Source organism: Bufo gargarizans, chromosome 5 (assembly GCF_014858855.1).
Source record: "Bufo gargarizans isolate SCDJY-AF-19 chromosome 5, ASM1485885v1, whole genome shotgun sequence".
NCBI classification, from domain to species: Eukaryota; Metazoa; Chordata; class Amphibia; order Anura; family Bufonidae; genus Bufo; species Bufo gargarizans.
The window spans coordinates 320695601-320714649 of NC_058084.1; the positions used below are offsets into that span (position 1 = coordinate 320695601).

At 41.7% G+C, this 19049-nt stretch overlaps 1 protein-coding gene across 1 annotated transcript in view; it reads right to left on the reverse strand.

Annotated features, from left to right (window-relative positions):
* Positions 1-1137: 1137 nt before the first annotated feature.
* SLC35B3 (solute carrier family 35 member B3) overlaps positions 1138-19049 on the reverse strand; it is a 32008-nt gene continuing 14096 nt past the window's right edge. The window contains exons 6-10 of the mRNA XM_044293576.1: positions 14026-14123; positions 5635-5727; positions 4903-5014; positions 3517-3586; positions 1138-1749 (exon numbers count right to left, since the gene is read on the reverse strand). Of these exons, the coding sequence (XP_044149511.1) occupies positions 1599-1749; positions 3517-3586; positions 4903-5014; positions 5635-5727; positions 14026-14123 (524 nt within the window). The 3' untranslated portion in view covers positions 1138-1598. The remainder of the gene's footprint in view (positions 1750-3516; positions 3587-4902; positions 5015-5634; positions 5728-14025; positions 14124-19049) is intronic.

The window sequence follows — 19049 nt, forward strand, 5'->3', positions numbered from 1 at the left end:
GTTGGGCTGGTAGTTAGGAGTTTGCCCCGGCCGGTAGCGAAACTCCGCTTGTCCTCACGCTCACTTTCACAAAGGGAGCCGGTGCCGTCACCACTTTGAGCTACGGGCTGTTGTGAGCGCCAAACAACCACCCAACACGTTTCGAGCAGTGCGCTGCTCTTAGTCAGGGAATCACTCGGGTGCTGTTGATGGCCTCCTTTTATCATCCTCACTTTACGATGTTAATTTCCTCCAGCGTCACAAATCCGATAGTATGTTATTCAAAACCGAATAATTCGATTTCTGTATTTAGACCCTTGGGTACCAATGTATCCATATTAAAAATCCATTGCGTTTCTTTCTTTGACATACTTTTAATATAGTCTCCTCCCCGTGTACATTGGTTCCCAAGGGTCTAAATACAGAAATCAAATTATTCGGTTTTGAATATCATACTATCAGATCCGTGACGCTGGAGGAAATTAACATCGTAAAGTGAGGATAATAAAAAAAGGCCATCAACAGCACCTGAGTGATTCCCTGACGAAGAGCAGCGCACTGCTCGAAAAGCGTTGGATAGTTGTTTGAGCTACGGGCTGCTGTGAGCACTAAAGTGGTGACGTCACCGACTCCCTTTGTGAGCGTGAGGACAAGCGGAGTTTCGCTACCGGCCGGGGAGAACTCCTAACTACCAGCCTAACATCACCTGCATAAAAGAATCTGTATAGATCGGTACTTTGGACTAAGCGGTACCACGACTCCATATATCGGAAACAAGGTAATCTTGATGACTAGACTGATGTGGAATGGTACAACACTGTCCTAGTAAGTTGGCAGTAAGGGTCACCAGTGATAGGCTAAGCGCGGTGTCAATTCATTTATATACAAGTGATTTGTAAAGTTTTTTGTGGCAGCTATTACGGAGCTGTGACGACACTGCTGCTTTATTGTTGTTACTAGCGCCGGTGGCCAATGTTATAGAGTTACAAAAGAAGGTGCAAAGCAAAAGCTTTCTTCCTTTGTCAAGAGATTGCTGTTACAATCTGATGTCAACAACGCTTAGCTTCCATGCTCACATAGAGTATAGTATGAACCACGAGATGTTTGTAAAGTGACGTAAAAAAAGAGCGTACAAGACTAACAAACTGCAATTCTTCATTAAGATCGACAGATGAAACATTTATTGGTAAAAGGGACCCCACCCGCCAGACAAATATGGTCCATACCCACCATGATTTTACGCAACATGATATATGCATTGTATATGTACACAGATAACTTGGTGTTTAAAACGGACAACTCCCTGTTGGAACATTGACTTAAGAACAGTAAAAATAAAAATGCCATAAAAACGTCATGGTCCACTAGTGTGTATGCCTCTGTTAGAGAGGTAATAGGTCCCCGAGTACCATACATCATTGGAAGACACCTTACAGTGTCACGTCCAGTAAAATGCGTATTACTGAGTGGTGAAATCACCTCCTTGGCTTACACTTCAGCAGCAACACAGCAGACAATATGCCTTCACCTTCTCATTAGTGTATCCGTTTCCATTTGGAAAAATATAATCATTTAATGATTGTTAATGTTAAAAAAAAATATAAAGAAAAATATATATTTTATACAGTCTGTGAGAACGTCCTTGATTTTCCTTCTGTGCCTTTTTTCTTTAGAATATTGTACAGATGAGGCAATTTAATTATGTCCATGTTTTTACTGTAGACGTTTAAGAATATTCCAAGTACAACTAATAATCCAGACCATATATATCTGAAAAAAAAAAACACAAAAAAAAAAATCTATATGTTAGGGAGAATTAGTTTTGTAGAAGAGCCAGCACCACTCGAAATCCAGTATTCTCAGCTGAGACCCAAGTTTCGTACAGGAGGTCACTAAAGAAGCACTTATGCGTTCCAATCAGCTCTTGATCTTAATCATAGCATGCTCAATCATGCATGATTAAGATGATGCTATGAGTAAAATCAAGGATTGACCAAAACGTGTAAGATTTTCATTATGGGACCTCTTGTGCGAAACATGGATCTTTGAATAAAGTTGAGAATATTGGATTTCAAGTGGCGCTGGCTTTTTTCCGAATCTATTTCATATTCAAACACTGTGAGCTGACTGCACTTTCATGCATACCTATTTAGGAATAATTGTATACAATCCACCAGAAATGCACTTACCACTGAAAGTAGTATGTGGTGCATTATCATGTCGTACTATTTTTATATTCCATGCAAAGTTTCTGACAGTATGACGGTAAAAATCATGGAATAGTTTTGATACATGGAAACAACTGGGCGAGTTCATTTTTCAGATAAATGGGCTTGGACCCAATAATCACTGAATTCTGGCTGACGAGTTCCTAGTATAAAAGGTTGAGAAGCCCTGTTCTAGACCTTCAAAAATACTTTGGATGTGTCAATCCTTCTCAATTTAATACAATAAACATTTCTTTGTCTAGATATCTGGAGCTCTACCCCCTCAATTATAATTATCTAATCAGCGTCTTTGACAGGTCTCTCCTGAAGGCTGCTACTTCTTGTCCCGACTGGTGGTTGAAATGATAAAGCACCCTAAAACACAGCTCAAGCTAATGTGTTTTTTCCTTTTTTTCATACAGGTTCCCAGGTGGATGAACAGATGAAGCAAGTTGCACGTTTCAAGTTTGGTTTGGGGATCTGGTCACTGGCACAAGCTAGGTTTAGTATAACTAAGGTGGGCGAGTAAAGCTCCAAACAATTGAATTAAAAAAAGAGGGATCTGGTTTTCTGAGAAACAGTATCATGTCTACGTATGTGCTACGTCTGGTACTGTAGTTCATCTTACTCAAATTAATGGGCCTGAACTGCAAAGAAATAATATAGGACTTTTTTTCTACTATTAGTCAACCCCTTTGCCTGTAGGTTCTGAGAAATGGAATTCCATACAAAATATGTGTTCGGGACTCCATTTATAAAAGCTACAGGATCTTCCCCACTTTGTGCTGTAGACGCTTTAAAGGGGTTGGCCACTTTCTGGTTACTGTTGACCAATGTGTTTGTGAGATGATTATAAGGCACTTACTAATATAGCCTTTGTTGAAATTCTGCATCATTGTCTATATGTCCATATCCCCTTGTTTACAAAGTCTTTTGTGCTGTCCGCATAGAGGTCCTGTCCATAAGATGACCACTGATGGAGGGTCATGTGACCAGGCAAATCATCTCTGTGTGATGTTTCCTCCAATCAAAACACACTGCACCTGTACTAAACTCCTAACAGAACATATGCAGATGGCAGGTGCAGTTTATTTGAATGGAGGAGATATCAGAGATAATTTGCCTGGTCACTGGACCCTCCATCAGCAGCCATCTTATAGACATCTCACAAACACATTAGTCAACAATAACCAGAAAGTGGCCAACCCATTTAAGCCTGCCATATTCATTTTAATAATATCTCTATTGACATTATATAATGTTAGAATCCCTAAAACCATTATGATAAAAATTGAAAAAAAATAAGGTAAAGATAAGATAAGATACTTACTGGATGGTGAAAGGTTTTGAAAAAAATAAAAAGGATAGCACAATGGTCATGGCCTTTCTTCCAGTTGTAACTGTAAAAAATAAAAAAAATAAAAAAGTTTTTACTCCAATACAAGCTTAGTAAGTGAACTTAACTAGCAGAATTTCATGAAACTGAAGAGCTATGTCTAATAAACAGGGTTTACATGAGCCGATTTCTGATCAATCACATGAATGTCAAGATAATTACATAGATGTGGATAACTTGCTAGAGTGAGAAAAGGAAAACCTAATCCAAGATAAAAAGGCCCATCCAAAAATTATTACTGAAGTGGTTACTGTGTTCGGGGGAATTGTGGGGCAGTAAGAAAATAAAAAAACAGTGATCTAAAAAATAGTTATCTGCAGTACTACTTATGTATTACAGCAGATGATAGCCCAAGAACATGGTGACAAATTCACATTAACCCTTTCCCGACTGCCCACGTAAATTTATAGGCGGTCAGGAATTCAAAAATAGTGCCCGCTCACGAGCGGAGAGGGCACCATATAGCTTCCGGGGGCCTGCCGTTTTAAACAGCAGGCACTCAGGACTAATGTATGGACGAGAACGTCAATTGCATATATTTAACTCCTGAGATGCATCTAGACAGTGAACACGTGCTTCTGGACGTGCTCTGGCTTCCCTGGTGAGGATTGGGGGAGCCGGATGCAGTGTGCGGCAGCCCCTGTACTCAGGAGTGGAACAGCGCTAGCACATTTGTTCCTATGAAGAGCTATTAAAAAGTGTAAAAAAAAAATTAACATGGATATCGCCGCATGTGAAAATGCCACCACTATTAAAATATAAAAACATTTATCCCATACGGCGAAACGGAAAAAAAAAGTCAAAATGAACGATTTGATCTTTTTTGGCTGATTCGCCTCCCACAAAAAACAAAAATTAAATAAAAAGTGATCAAAAAGTAACACATAGCCCAAAATGGTATCCAATCGCCCCGCAAAAAATAAGCCCTCACAGAGGTCCATACAAAACAGAAAATCACCAAGTCTTCAAAAGGGTTAAAAGCTGAAAATTAAGGATCATGCACATGGCTGTACTTTCAGTCCGCATCAAATCCTTGTTTTTTGCAGATTAGATGCGGACCCATCTCTATATAGGAAGAGCGTATACAATCCCTATAGTGGGCTGCCATTGTGTGCGACTCTCAAAATCCCTTCCTACATTTTTTTTTACTGTTTTCCAGTACACTTTTCTTTCCTGTATTACAAACCATATAAATCTACAACTAGTGCAGTGACATTCTTCATTTTCTGTACCCAATATTTATCTACACCTATCAGAAATATGTTCATATGTTTGACAGCAACACGCAATGCTGTGGGGACATTTCATTAAGAAAATTACCTGTCACGGCAACAAGAGCCCCAAAGATTTTAATCAATGCGAGAACAAAAGAAATCCCAAAATAGCCAGTCAGGGAGAAGAAGAATGCATAACCGTACGTCTGAAATGGATACTAAAGAGGAAAAAGTTAAACAAAGATTACATTTTATATATTTATATCTCTCATATATGTGTGCATTATAATATATATATATATATATATATATATATATATTATTAAAAAGATATTCTAATATATAAAAAAAAAAAATGTGCACAGGCAAACAAAAGAGCAGGTATTTTCCCCTATACTGTGCATATATATTCAGATATATTCTGTCCCAATCTCTCAAAGCGGTTAATGTGATATCTACATTGCATCTTACAGTCCCTGATAATCTAGACAAGGTCAAGATATTTTAAAGGATATAGGGTCTGGTGCACTTTGGTGTAGGCTTCAAATGAAAGAGGTGACATTATGAAATGAATGCTCTCAGTTAATATACAACCTGACTGATGTATTAATTCTGAATAAATAAAACATGCCATTACGGTGTTTTTTTTTTATGGAAGGAAAAAAACTATTTGCGAAGCCAGTATACGGCTTGAAGGTAGTGCCTATTCAGCAGCCTCTGCATAACATGACATGTATATTTTATGCTGTCATGCACTATTGCCTTGCATTAATACAGTTCTGAGTCGCAATCCAGCCATTTCTTTTTTTTAATCAAGCAGCTCTATTTCCGCACTCACCTTGGAACAGAACGATACAGCGGGAGTCAATCCGCTGGAAACGGCGAGGCCCAGCAAAATGTAAACAAATCCGATAGAATATGAATACAGAACCTGAAAATGGAATAACGTTGGATTCAGAATGAGAGATCTGTCTATACCAAGAATGCACATGTATATATGCTTAGTTAGACAAACATCAAACATTTTGAAAATTACAGTAGCTATAAAAGGTTGTATAGTCTCTAAAATAAAAATAAAGTGCTTTCCAGGATTTGGTCCCTTTTTATTTCTGCCCCCTAGTGTGTGGTACACAATTAAAGATCATACTGACCTGCTCCCTGCCGCCCCAGCCTGGCTCTGTTCGGCAATTTTCTGGTTCCCGGCTTGTTTATTTTCAGCTAGGGTATGTGTGCCGCTGCAGCCAATAACTGGTCTCAGCACCTCCGCTGAGAGCAGGCATTGACACTGCAGCCACCACTGCAGATGGGCATGACCCTATCTATTCCCTGGCCAGTAGTTAACAGGCTGAGGACCAGAAGATCACCAAACAGAGCCAGGGCGCCGGACAAGCAGGGAGCAGGTGATTATGATTATTTCCATTATGTACCAGGTGCTAAGGGGCAGAAATAAAAAGGGACCATATCCTGGAAAATCCTATTTTAGGGTGCTGTCAATATTTGACACCTGGCATGTACTAGTTGTGAAACCCAATGGATAGGCAGATTGTGGTGCTGATGGTGATGTACTGTTGAGTGCCCACTTATGTGCTGGAGCTACTCCAGATATAGGACCCACACCGATTTTCTATTTATGGCCTACCCTAAGGATAGGCCATCAATATTAAAGTGTATCTAAACCTTTAGGCCCCTTTCAGCACGGGTGCAATGAGTGATGCAAACGCATTGCGCCCGCACGGAATCCAGACCCATTAATTTCAATGGGGCTGTGTACATGTGTGTTGGTTTTTATGAATCACTCTTGCGTTGCGTGAAAATCGCAGCATGTTCTATATTCTGCGATTTTCACGCAACGCTGGCCCCATAGAAGTAAATTGAGCTGCGTAAAAATCGCATCACATCCGCAAGCAAGGGCGGATGCAATGCGTTTTTCACGTATGGTTGCTAAGAGATGTTCATATACATTCAGTTTTTAATCATGCGCATGCAAAACGCATTAAATCGCATTGCACCCGCGCGATAAAAACTGAACAACTGAATGCGATTGCAGGCAAAACTGAATGACTTTGCCTGAGAAATCGCACATTTTTCACTGAACACATTCGCGGCGCATCCGGACACGCTCATCTGCAAGGGGCCTTACACTTTACAACGTTATTGTTTTTGTAGCAAACAGGATCACAAAGTTGGGACCTTTCTATACAGTGTACAGATTCTGTGTTCTACAATATATGCAGTGGTGAGCAATTGGAGCACCAAGAGGTGAGCACTGCTTTGTAAGACCCCCTGTGCTCTGCACACGTCCCCCCTTCTCTTGATTGACAGGGCTAGACATCAGGCTGAGGGCAGAGCCGTATCATGGAGCTGTGTGCTAGCAAGTAAATATCATATATTCTATGCACATGGAGGTTACAAGGAGCAGCACACCATATGTGCGGCATCTGCGCTCCTGAACATAGAAGCCCAACGGCTTAGGTAGGTTTAGCGTAGGACCCGCCTGACCTGAGACCACCTTGACGCTCGGTAGGCGGGCTTAGATGTGTTTTGATCAAAATATATTGACTAAGTGTCTCAGACATTATCATATCAGAGTGAGGACTTAGTCCATATATAGTGCTTGCATCTGCTTTAATAAGTGCATTATTATCTTATTTCTGTGGTTTTCTTTTATATTCTATATTCCACCACACTGAGAGCTGCTCAGAAACCTAAGACTGCCTACAGCTTTCATGGTGGGAGTTGTAGTTTTACAACAATTGCCCAGGGCCGAGTGTGGGAGATTTTTTATTTGTAGTCAATACCTTTATTTTCCTCCTCCACATGCTCCCCAGTGTCTCTTTACCATACTCATTCCTCACCGCTGCTGTTCCCCTCCTGCACAGTCTCCCAAGCATGATGCATTATCCACAATCTTGCCACAGACCGACATCAGGACCTTCTGTGTGGGCGGAGCTAACTCGGCCCCCATTCTTTGCCTGTACTTGCTCCAGGATGACTGGGCCTTCTTCTGCATCTGACCCCCAGACTCTGACCTCAGCTCCTGGACTGCAGTGGGCTCCCAGGACCCTCTTATCAAAGCACCCGGCCTGTTCCCTCTCCAGCTGGTAAGTCCATGGTGTAAAAGGCATGCAGCAGTGTCTGTGGAGGAGGGGGTGCAGGGCTGCTGGGGTCACACTCTCATTGTAACAGCCCTGCACTGCCCTCAAGTACTGGTGGTCACTGACCTGTGAGTTTCTCACTGTCAGCTCTGTGTTTCCCCTGTTCCCAGTGCGTCCTCCACAGGTCCCCCCTCCTATGTGCTCCCTGTGTGCGCTCCCCTGTGCCCACTGTGCAAGCTTCCTATGCCCCCCTCTGTGTGCGATCCCTGTGCCCTCTGAGTGCTCCCTGTGTGTGATCCCTGTGCCTCCTGTGTGAGCTCTCTCCCCTGTGCCCTCTGTATGAGCTCCCTATTCCCCCTCTGTGTGCTCCCTGTGCCCGCTGTGTGTGCTTCCTGTGCCCTCCATGTGACTCCAGGGCACAACCAAACGGCATGCTCGTGTGGTGCTTGTGACGAGGCCACGCTGCATTCAATTACTGCATGGCTGTCTGGCCATAGAGGGTTTTAGTTAAACTAATAAAGATGACATTGTTTAGGTGGTCTGCATTGTTAATATGGGGGGGGGGGGGGGGGCGATGGAGTATAGATTAAATACCTGTGTCCAAATTAGCAGTGTTTTTTTCTCAGTACTTGGGGGGGAGCAGACCAGGACTGCTAATAAAGGAATCTGTAAAGGTATGTCACACAGTGCGTCGCCCCACAGGTCCCCCATAACAGTGCGTCCTCCACAGGTCCCCTACAACAGTGTGCATGTGCAGCATTATCTCCATTCACTGCTATGGAATTGCCAGTGATCAGCTATTATTAGAACACTCATAGTAAAATGGAGGATGACCGTGCATGCACACTGTGCTCTCCCTTCACTTCAGGGACCCGGATGGGACAACCCCTTTTTTTCAGCTTGTGGTTTTATAAACTGCACCATGGAAAAAGAGAAGTGCCCTGGCCATTCATAACGCGGGGTCTATGTCCAGAATTACCATAAAAAAAATGGGAAAGAATGAAAATCCACGCCAAAACTGCCTCAAAAACAGTTTTATAAAATGTGTAAAAAAAAAAAAACCACACATCCAAGAAAAACCTGATGCTTTTTTAAGCACAGAAAATACTCATGAACATGCCCACGAGGCTGCAGGATCAGCAGCTTAATCCTTGTTCACATGTCCGTTATTTGATCAGTTATTTCCATCAGTGATTGTGAGCCAAAACCAGGAGTGGAGGCCACACAGACATAAGGTATAATGAAAAGATCTGCACCTGTTTTGTGTTTTTGACACTAGTGTGAAAGTAGCCTGAGGTGTGAAAAAGGTCTTACAGTGGAAAGGCTAGAGAGAGATGATGTGGCATTCTACAATCAGCTGCTGTGGTTGCAACCGCTGTCCGTGCCTACAAGGTTCTGTCAGACTGCTAGTCCAATATTTCAGGATTTGGGGCCCCACTTTCAATTTTGCCCAGGGCCACACAGACTTTTCTTATGGGCAGGGCCGGTTTTAGACCATTTCCTTATCATATTGAGAATGATGTATTTTAGAAAGCAAATATTACAGGTTTTATATATTGTGTCTGTGAATAAAGCAGTAATAAGGTTTTAACAAAAAAAAATTAAAAAAATGAAAAGAATGGCGTGGTATTAGCAGGAGGTGCTCAAACCCACATGCAGTCGTGCATATATATATATATAGGGGAGCAAATCCTGCACTTGTGACCCGTTGCTAATGACAATCCCCAGCAAAAATGCATACGGTGGAGGATGCCTGCAGTGAACCACAAGTACCACAATAGACATCCTACACAAGGTAGCAATTATGTGGATGTGATAATCAATATAACAAAATAATAGCAAAGACAGGTGCACTCTGCGGTCTTACTAAACCCTCAAACTGATTTTAAAATTTAGAGATTAGCCAACATGTCCTACGGTGTAGGACATGTCTGAGCCCGGGCACCACGCCAAGGTTTCTCAAGTAGCCCGGGACCTAACACTCTCCTACCAGAGCCGTATGGGAAATACCAGGAGCCAGTGGGCAAATTACAAGAGCATGAGGCCGACTCACAAACAACTCACCAGTTACCTCCAGCATGTAGCCATGCTTGCAATGGGAGGAGGGAGGAGTCTGAGAGTCCCACTCAAGACTGGCTGATAAGGCCCAGGCCTCACAGGTGCACCTAAATGTGGCCTGTAGATGGAAAACAGGCACATTTAAATTGGAGTTTATACACCTCCAGGAATCTCTATATATACAAACTGAAAAGAATGGCATGGTATTAACAGGAGGTGCTCAGACCCACATGCAGTTGTGCATATATATAGGGGAGCAAATATCAGCCAGTCTTGAGTGGGACTCGCAGACTCCTCCCTCCTCCCATTGCAAGCATGGCTACATGCTGGAGGTAACTGGTGAGTTGTTTGTGAGTCGGCCTCATGCTCCTGTAATTTGCCCACTGGCTCCTAGTATTGCCCATACGGCTCAGGTAGGAGAATGTTAGGTCCCGGGCTACTTGAGAAACCTTGGCGTGGTGCCCGGGCTCAGACATGTCCTACACCGTAGGACATGTTGGCTAATCTCTCAAATTTAAAATCAGTTTGAGGGTTTAGTAAGACCACAGAGTGTACCTGTCTTTGCTATTATTTTGTTATTAAAAAACAAAAAAAAATAAAAATAAAAATAAAAAACACTATTCTCGAAATATTAAGGCCTTATTATTATTATATGACTAGCAGAAAGACCCAGCTTCGCACGGGGATATTTCAGCTATTTAATTTAGTGTTTGTGTATGTCATTAAAAGATAAACAGTATCCACTATAACAGTGACAACTACAGTACCCAGCCCCTTTAAAGCTGACCTACAGCAGTGAAGAAAAATGGCTGGGTTGTTATGGAAACCTGGTATAAAACTGTGTATGTGGAGACTAAGGGCCTGCAAGCTTCTATTGGCTGATAAGGGTCATGTGACCTGGCTTCTACTGGCTAATGCATTTTTTGGGAATATCTCACGCAGGGATGTCCTTTTGAACAGCTCACTCTCAGACAGCAGCACTTTGCTATCTGAATGTGAGCTGCAAGGAGAAAGTAACTGTCCCTCCCACCCCTGAAGCTGACAGTTGATTTTTACCTTCATTTTTTCAATCTCTGTCGGCGGCGGAGTGAGAGGGGGCTGGCCTAAATGGATTGGGGCGTGCCTCAGCAGGTCCTGGGGGCAGGGTTTTTAAGTCCGTCTTTTGAGGGTGGCCTGAATGGCCACCCTACCTGCCCCCTGAACTGTTACCTCCACAGCACTCCGCTCCCTTAACAGTGTCATCCACAGCGCCCTGCCCCTTTAAAGCTGACCTGCAGCAGTGAAGAAAAATGGCTGGGTTGCTATGGAAACCTGGTGTAAAACTGTGTATGTGGAGACTAAAGGACCTGCAAGCTTCTATTGGCTGATAAGGGACATGCAACCGTGTGTATGGTAGTTGGGATATGAAGAGAAAGACCTGCAGGCTTCTATTGGCCAATGTAGGTCATGTGATGTGCCATATTAGCTTTTTTTGTTTCGTTTGGAATATCTCAGGAATGGTACGTGCTAGAAAGCTGTGACCCCCACAAGATTTCTTTCCAGGTAGCAAGGGATGTGTATGCAAAGTTTTTTTCAAATCGATGGTTGCGTTTTTGATTGATTGCTGAACATACATACGTATATATATGTTATATATAATTTATTATAGGATAGACTCAATATGGAAAAAAGAAAAAAAAAATATATATAATAGAAAGAAAACATATGTCTCTCCACTATACCACCAAGCTATAACATTACCACATAGATAGATCAGTTTTTTCTATGGTTACAAGCGAACACATTACTGGTGTCTGTATGATCATATATTGTGCCTGTGAATAAAGCAGTAATATGTAATCACTTTCTGAGCAGATCTCAGTGTAATGAAGCTATAGTACATAGTGTATATCATATTTACATGCTAGGACACAACTCTGCCCTCAGTCTGATGTCTTGCTCTGTCAATCAAGGGGAGCGGGGAGTGTGCAGAGCACAGGGAGTGTTACAAAGCACTGCTCAGACGATTCAGTCCTACCTCTTGGTGCTCCAATTGCTCACTTGAATATGAACAAAAATACAGATTTCTCTGTAGCTGTTTAACATACAAACAAAAGAAATGTACAGTTTTAATCAGCACTTTAAGGCCTCTTTCACACTGGCGTGTGCGCCCCCGTTGCCGTATTGCGGCCCGCAATGCACGAGCACAGTCTGTGGGGCAGCCGCAGCGGATCGCGGACCCATTCACTTGAATGGGTCCGCGATCCGGCCGTTCCCCAAAAAGATAGAACATGTCCTATCTTTTTGCGGAACAGAAGTAGGGGACGAAACCCCACGGAAGCACTTCGTAGTGCTTCCATACGGTTCCGTTCCGCACCATTCCGCATCTCCGGATTTGGGGACCCATTCAAGTGAATGGGTACGCATCCGTGATGCGGAATGCCCACGGAACGGCACCCATGTATTGCGGATCCACAAATGCGGTCCGCAATACGGCAACGGGGCGCACACGCCATTGTGAAAGAGGCCTAAAGGTCAATACAGAGATCTCTCCCATCATCTATTTATACCCAGGACTGTGATGAGGAGACATCCTCTGCATTTAGAGGGAAGAAAGTTTCTCCATCGATATAGAAGTGGAAGAGCAGCAAAACTATGGAACTCACTGCCAGAGGAGACTGAACTCACTAAAAAGATACAAGAGGGCTCTGAGTGCATTGCGGCAATGTAACAATATTACAAATTATAGGTACTGGATATGTGGAGAAGGGTTATTGATCCAGGGAGTTATTCTGACTGCTAAATTTGGAGTGGGAACTAAATATTTTTCTAAGATAAGGAAAATTGTCTTCTACCTCATGAGGGTTTTTGCCTTCCTCTGGATCAATTTTGCAGGATAATAGGCTGACCTGGATAGACGTTTTTTTTTTTTTAGACTTACAAATTATGCTACTATATGTTAATGACACAGAATTATAACATTATCTATTTGTACCATCACATTCTCCTTCTCTATAATTGCTACAGCAATTTGCTGCTACAACAGTTGGTTTGTTTCCTACTCCACTCATAGTGATCTGCTTTACATCACTTGTCTCATCTACCTCCTAACTCCTGGTGTATAACTATGTAAATCTTCAGATGCTGTCTTAAAGGATACCTGAGGAAGAGGCAGTGAGTAGTCTCGAAAGCTTGCAATTGTGTCAACATCTTTTCAGTTAGTCATTAAAAGGTATCAAACACTGAGGAATCAAACATTTTTAAATCTATATCTTTAGTGTTTGACCGCAGAGAGTCAGAATTCTTCGATCTTCATTCTCAAGACCAAAAAGGGTTACCATTTTGCGGTGGACACGTACTGTACACGGTTCCCTTTCCAATGCAAACAGGAGATGCAGGACATGTGGTATGGCTGAGTACGCATGTGATCTCGATAGAGAGAGCAGAATTAGGCTATTTTCACAGCTGCGTTTTGTTGTACAGTTTTGAGATCCGTCACAGGATCTCAAAACCGCAGCAAAACGCTTCCGTTTTCTCCCCACTCTTTGTCAATGGGGACAAAAGTAAACAAACTTGAACAGAGTGCATCAGAATGCATTCCTTTGCGTTCCCATGCCGCACACAAAACTGCTGATACTGAGTAGACCGTTTTTTTTTGGGGGGGGGGGGGGGGGGAGATAATACAATCAAATCCGTTCTGAACGGATGCAGACAGTTGTATTATCGAACGGATGCGTTTTTACCGATTCCCTGCCTGATCCAGCAAAAAACGCAGATGTTAATGTAGCCTAAGCCACTGTCAGACACCTCTGGCAATGGTTTGTTATCTCAAGTAGGGACACCCTTATGCACATTAAATGATCGTACAGTCCTGTTAAAAATGGCAGGTTCAGCTGACATCTATCCAATAGTGTGGTAGGCTGACCACCACGGTTTACGGGAAATTAAGCATTATATAGCACCTACATCCATGTAGTGGCTGGGAGAGCTGGGGAAGAGAAATATAAATCCGGTAGATGGCATGATATACACAAGACCCCAGCTATTGTTCTTTTTAGGTCCTCAAAGTAACAAACAAAAAATGCAGCACTCCTTACCATTTCTGAATTAGAGCCATTGTGTAATTTCATAGCCTTCTCTTGCACATTTCCTATTACAGCATCAGCACAGAGCGCAAGAGATATAAGCACCACACCTAAAAAATAAATAATAATATCTAAATCTACTATTACACCTAAAATGTACAAAGAAAAATGTACAGTAGTAAGTTAAATACACTTTGTATACCGTTACCTTGTTTTTACTCCTCGACATGGAAGTTACTTTAATTAAAGCTTTATGTAGTCACAGAAGCCCTCAGATGGGGCTACATTTCCGATGATGTATCTACTAATTGATGACGTTGACTGTACAAAAGCAGCACTTAGAAACTAAAATTCGGAGTGTAGCGTCTGCTTAAGCGCAGAGGAAGCAATGGAAGCGAGATTATGATCCGAATATTTGTAAGAGACAGCATAAGAGTACGCTTTGTTTATACTAGCTGAATAGTTTGGCTCCCTTTAGGCAAAAATGTCATCTGAATAGATTTGTCCCTCACAATGTTCAAAGGAATCTGATTAAATTATGGAAGTGGAAGCTTCAGCTGGAATCAGACTAGTTTATGTATCAATGTTTCTGAGAAATTTATGAGTAAAAGTCAAGTGAAGTCAATTTGGCATTTAGTAACTAGCATCCAAACTGCTACCCTTAGGCAACTGAATCCTTAAGAATTTTTCATTTGAAAGTTAATATAAAATAGAGAAAGTAGTATGTTTTCTGAAAGCCCCGATGCCTGCAAGACTTTTTGCTGGTTTGTGCATTTATCCATGCATATGCTAGTGTCAATACTCATTTAACATATGTTACCTAATACACCGCCGTTGCAAAGAATAATATGTTGTAATAAACTCCAGTTCATAGCCTTCTTTCTCCCCCTTCTTATTGTCTGTTCCGCTCCACTTTTATATACAAAGAGATACGCTACTGTGACTACAGTTACTTTTGTTAAAACGCCATGGTGAGCAAATCCAATTACTGATATTTGCATACTGCATACACTCGGGTACTGAACATTTCCGCTCCGCTCTCATTTGAAGAAAAGTAATAGATTTGATTTGCATTTAAGACAAGTACAGTAAAGTAACATCAGCCAGACATTTTTGGCAAGTAAACTTTAGAAAGTGAGAGTCTGCATAAAGTCAGTTGTCCTAAAACCACACAATAATAAGCAGAGACATCTCAATTAAACAGACAGAATTTCATTGTTATCAAGGTTTTGTAAAGGATTTCATAAAGATTTAGCTTGATATGTTCCTCAGCCTTCACTAGAAAAAAAATGCACAGGAAGCAAGGTAGAACATTATTATGGTCTCTTAGAGACATAGTCCTCCCCTGATCGTAGTCCAACTGGTGGTGAAGACTGATGCATCCCTTCGGATTGCTGAGACTATTAATAAAGTGATCATCGATTCGTCTGGTGGGACAAGCCCTTAAAAGGGTTGCCCGATTTCAAGAGGATACTGGACAACTCAGAGGAGTGACAGGAGACAAAGAACACATGGTTACTTACCTGATGGATCTCATGCCGCAGTTCCAGTTCTCCAGCAAGGCTCTGTTTTCCAAGATGCAGCAATGATGCCAAAAATCAACAGTTTGTGACCGCTGCAGCCAATCACTGGTGTCTTCAAGTGCACTGTCGAGTTCAGGGATTGGCTGTAGTGGTCACATATTGTCAACATAATGTCAGCGCTTCATCCGGGAATACAGAGCCCTGCTGGGAGAATCGGAGCAGTGGTGCAGGATCTGTCAGGGAAGTAATCCGCTATTATTACAGGTCGATCTCCTGAGTTGTCCAGTTTCTTCTTGAATAAAAAGGGCTAAAATACATTTGTTACTGGGAGAACTGCCCTGTAGAGTGGTTAACTTGGCCAGGACAGCAAGTAGCAGGACTAAAATTTACGTTTGTTTGGCTTGTTCTGGTGGGGGCATAGAAACTATTTTTTTTCCTCTCTTTCTCTATATAGTTTCCTGATGAGACTTGGTAAGGGGGCAACATTAGACTCCCTAAGCACAGCATGATGTTTTTTGCGGGACAAATTGTAGTATTTAATGGCGCCATTTTGGGGTACACATAACTTTCTGATTAACTTTTATTAAGGGCTGTTTCACACAAGCAGATGCCCTGCATGACATCCGCTGCGTGAATGAGAGCCAAGACCCGCTGCGGACAGCAGAAACACAGAGCATTAACATGATTGATAATGCTCCGTGCATCTCTGTGATGTTTTTACTACAAAATCACAGTGAGATAAAGTTGTCACCGTGATTTTGTACCAAAAAGGTCACAGAGAGGCACGGAGCATTATCAATGTTAATGCTCCATGCTTCTTCTGCCCGCAAGCGGGTCTTGGCTCCCACTCACGGCATCCGCTTGTGTGAAACAGCCCTAACTATCTGGGAGGGAGATGGGAAAAACAGCAATACGGCCATTCGTTACGTAAAAAAAAAAAATTACGGCGTTAATTTTTTTGTATAACTAACATAATACCTTTAGTCTCTGGGTCAGTACGATTACAGTGATACCAAATACATATAGTTTTTTTTTACGTTTTACAACTTTTTTTGCAATAAAACTTTTTTAAAGAAAAACATGTTTTTGCATTGCCGCATCCCAAGACCCATAACTTTTTTATTTTTATTTCTATGGAGTTGTTTGAGGGCTTGTCTTTTGCAGGACGACTTGTATTTTTTTCATTGGCATCATTTTGGAGTACATAGCGCTTTTTGATCGTTGGTTATTAGTTTTTTTCGGTGGCAACTAAGAATAAATTAGCAATTCTGTCTTTGTTTTTATTTCTTTTTTACGTCATTCACCGTAGGGGAGAATTTATGTGATATTTATGTAGTCCGGCCAATACCAAACATATGGGGGAGATTATTTTTTTTTGCAATTTTTTTTCATTGAAAAGCGTATTTTCTATGGAAAAAAAGCGTAATTTTTTAAATTTAATAAATGTGTTTTTTTTCACTTTTTATTACAGCTTAATAGTCCCACAAGGGGACTATAACAGACAGTATTTTGATTGCTTTTAAAATGCAATGCACTATCCCTATAGTGCATTGCATTTTAATGGCAATGCTATTGCAACATTGACCAGCAGGCTGCGCCAGAGAGGTGCAGCCTGCTGGAAATTACTGAAGGCTGGTCTGGGGCCTACATCATACCCCTGCCAGCCTTCAGGCACATCGGCACCCCGCGATCGCATTTGCGGGGTGCCAATGAGAGACAAAGGGAGTCCGCTCCCTCTGTCAGCACTTTATATGCGGCAGTGTTAAACGTATCGGCACTTCTGCCAGTCCGGGCTGTTAGAGCAGGGCCACGGCTCTTATGTGAAGACTGGGCCGCCATAAAAAAGCGCTGTAAAAGACTTATGGGTGGTTAAAAGACAAAATCTAAGTAAGTGCTGTGCTTAAGTCATATTTTCCCAAATACTGATATACCTCAAGAAATAACAGCGTTGGCACACCTTTTCTTAAACCTCGGTATTGTTATGTGTAGAGACACATCTTTTTGATAAAAATGGTAACACCCACTTGTCAACTTATTTAATGAGCATCTGTCAGCAGGATCAACTCTATTAATCCCTTTTTGTTTTTCACTCACTGTCTTCCTGGAGCCATACCTTTTTTATTTTTCGTATGAGGGCTTGTTGTTTGCGGGATGAGTTGTACTTTTTTAATGACACCATTCACTATGGCATTCAATGTAGTGGGAAGCAGGGAAAAAAATTCAAAATGGGGTAGAAAAATAAAAATTATTCTGCCACAGTTTTATGTTTTTTCCCCCCCAGCATTCTCAATATGGTAAATCTGACCTGTGCACTAAAAAAAAAAAAAACCTTTGTAAAAAATCTCTTTTCGTTGCCACATTCTGACCCCATAACTTTTTTAAAGTTATGTTTATGGAGCTGTATGAGGGCTCATTTTTTGCCGGACAATCTGTAGTTTGATACTATTTCATACCACCAGGGTGTATGACTTTTTGATAATTTTTTATTCAATTGTATTTGGGAGGCAAAGTGATGAAAAAAGGTGAATCAGCCATTTAGATTTTTTGCCTTTACGCTGTATGGGGATAAATATTTTTATATTCTAATTGTAGGGGCGGTTTTTGGACAGGGCAATTTCCATGATTCTTTTTTTTTGTTTATTTTTTATTCTAGGTAAGGGGTGATATGAATTTTCATTTATTTCTTAAAACTTTTTACACTTTTTTTTTTTACTTTTACTTTTAAGTCAACTTAAGTGACTATAACATGCAATCATTAGATTGCATTTTGAAATGAATATCTATCAATTACAAAATACTGATTACCGTATATTCCAATGTAGTGCTGCCACCTCTAGGCCTATATTGGAATATACTAGTAATCGGACTGGAAGCCTTGTACAGGCTTTGGACTACTACTAGTATGTGCCTCCCTCCCTGATCTCAGCCAGGGTAAGATGGTGTGTGGCTGCTGGTATTAGCGCTCCCAGATGCAGTGGTCACATTAGACTATGGCATCTGAGGGATTAAATGTCTGCGATCAGCATTACCGATGATAGCATATATTAGCCCTGTGCCATTTGCGAGTAGGGTTGTTGCGATACCAACATTTTTTATTTGGTTTCGATAACATAAAAAAGTATTGCGATATTCGATACCACGCAAAAAAAATAAAAAATACCAAAAAAAGCAGCGTGCATTCCGCATTTTATGGAAAGTCCGGGCCATAATCGAACAGTCCTATTTTTTTTTTTAATACTGGGGAGGGCGCACTGCGCCACCAATGTTTTTAATACTGGGGAGGAAGACGCACTGCACCACCAATGTTTTTAATACTGGGGGTGGGGGGAAAGGGCGCACTGCGCCACCAATGATAATTAACGTCTAATACAGATACAGGCGGGTGCGGTGGCAGAATCACATAGCAGTCACCCTGCATCTGACAGGGAGCTGCGATCAGCTGCAGTTAATCCCTCAGGTGCGGCACCTGAGGGGTTGACTGCCGCTGATCGCAGCGCCCTGTCATAGAGGTCG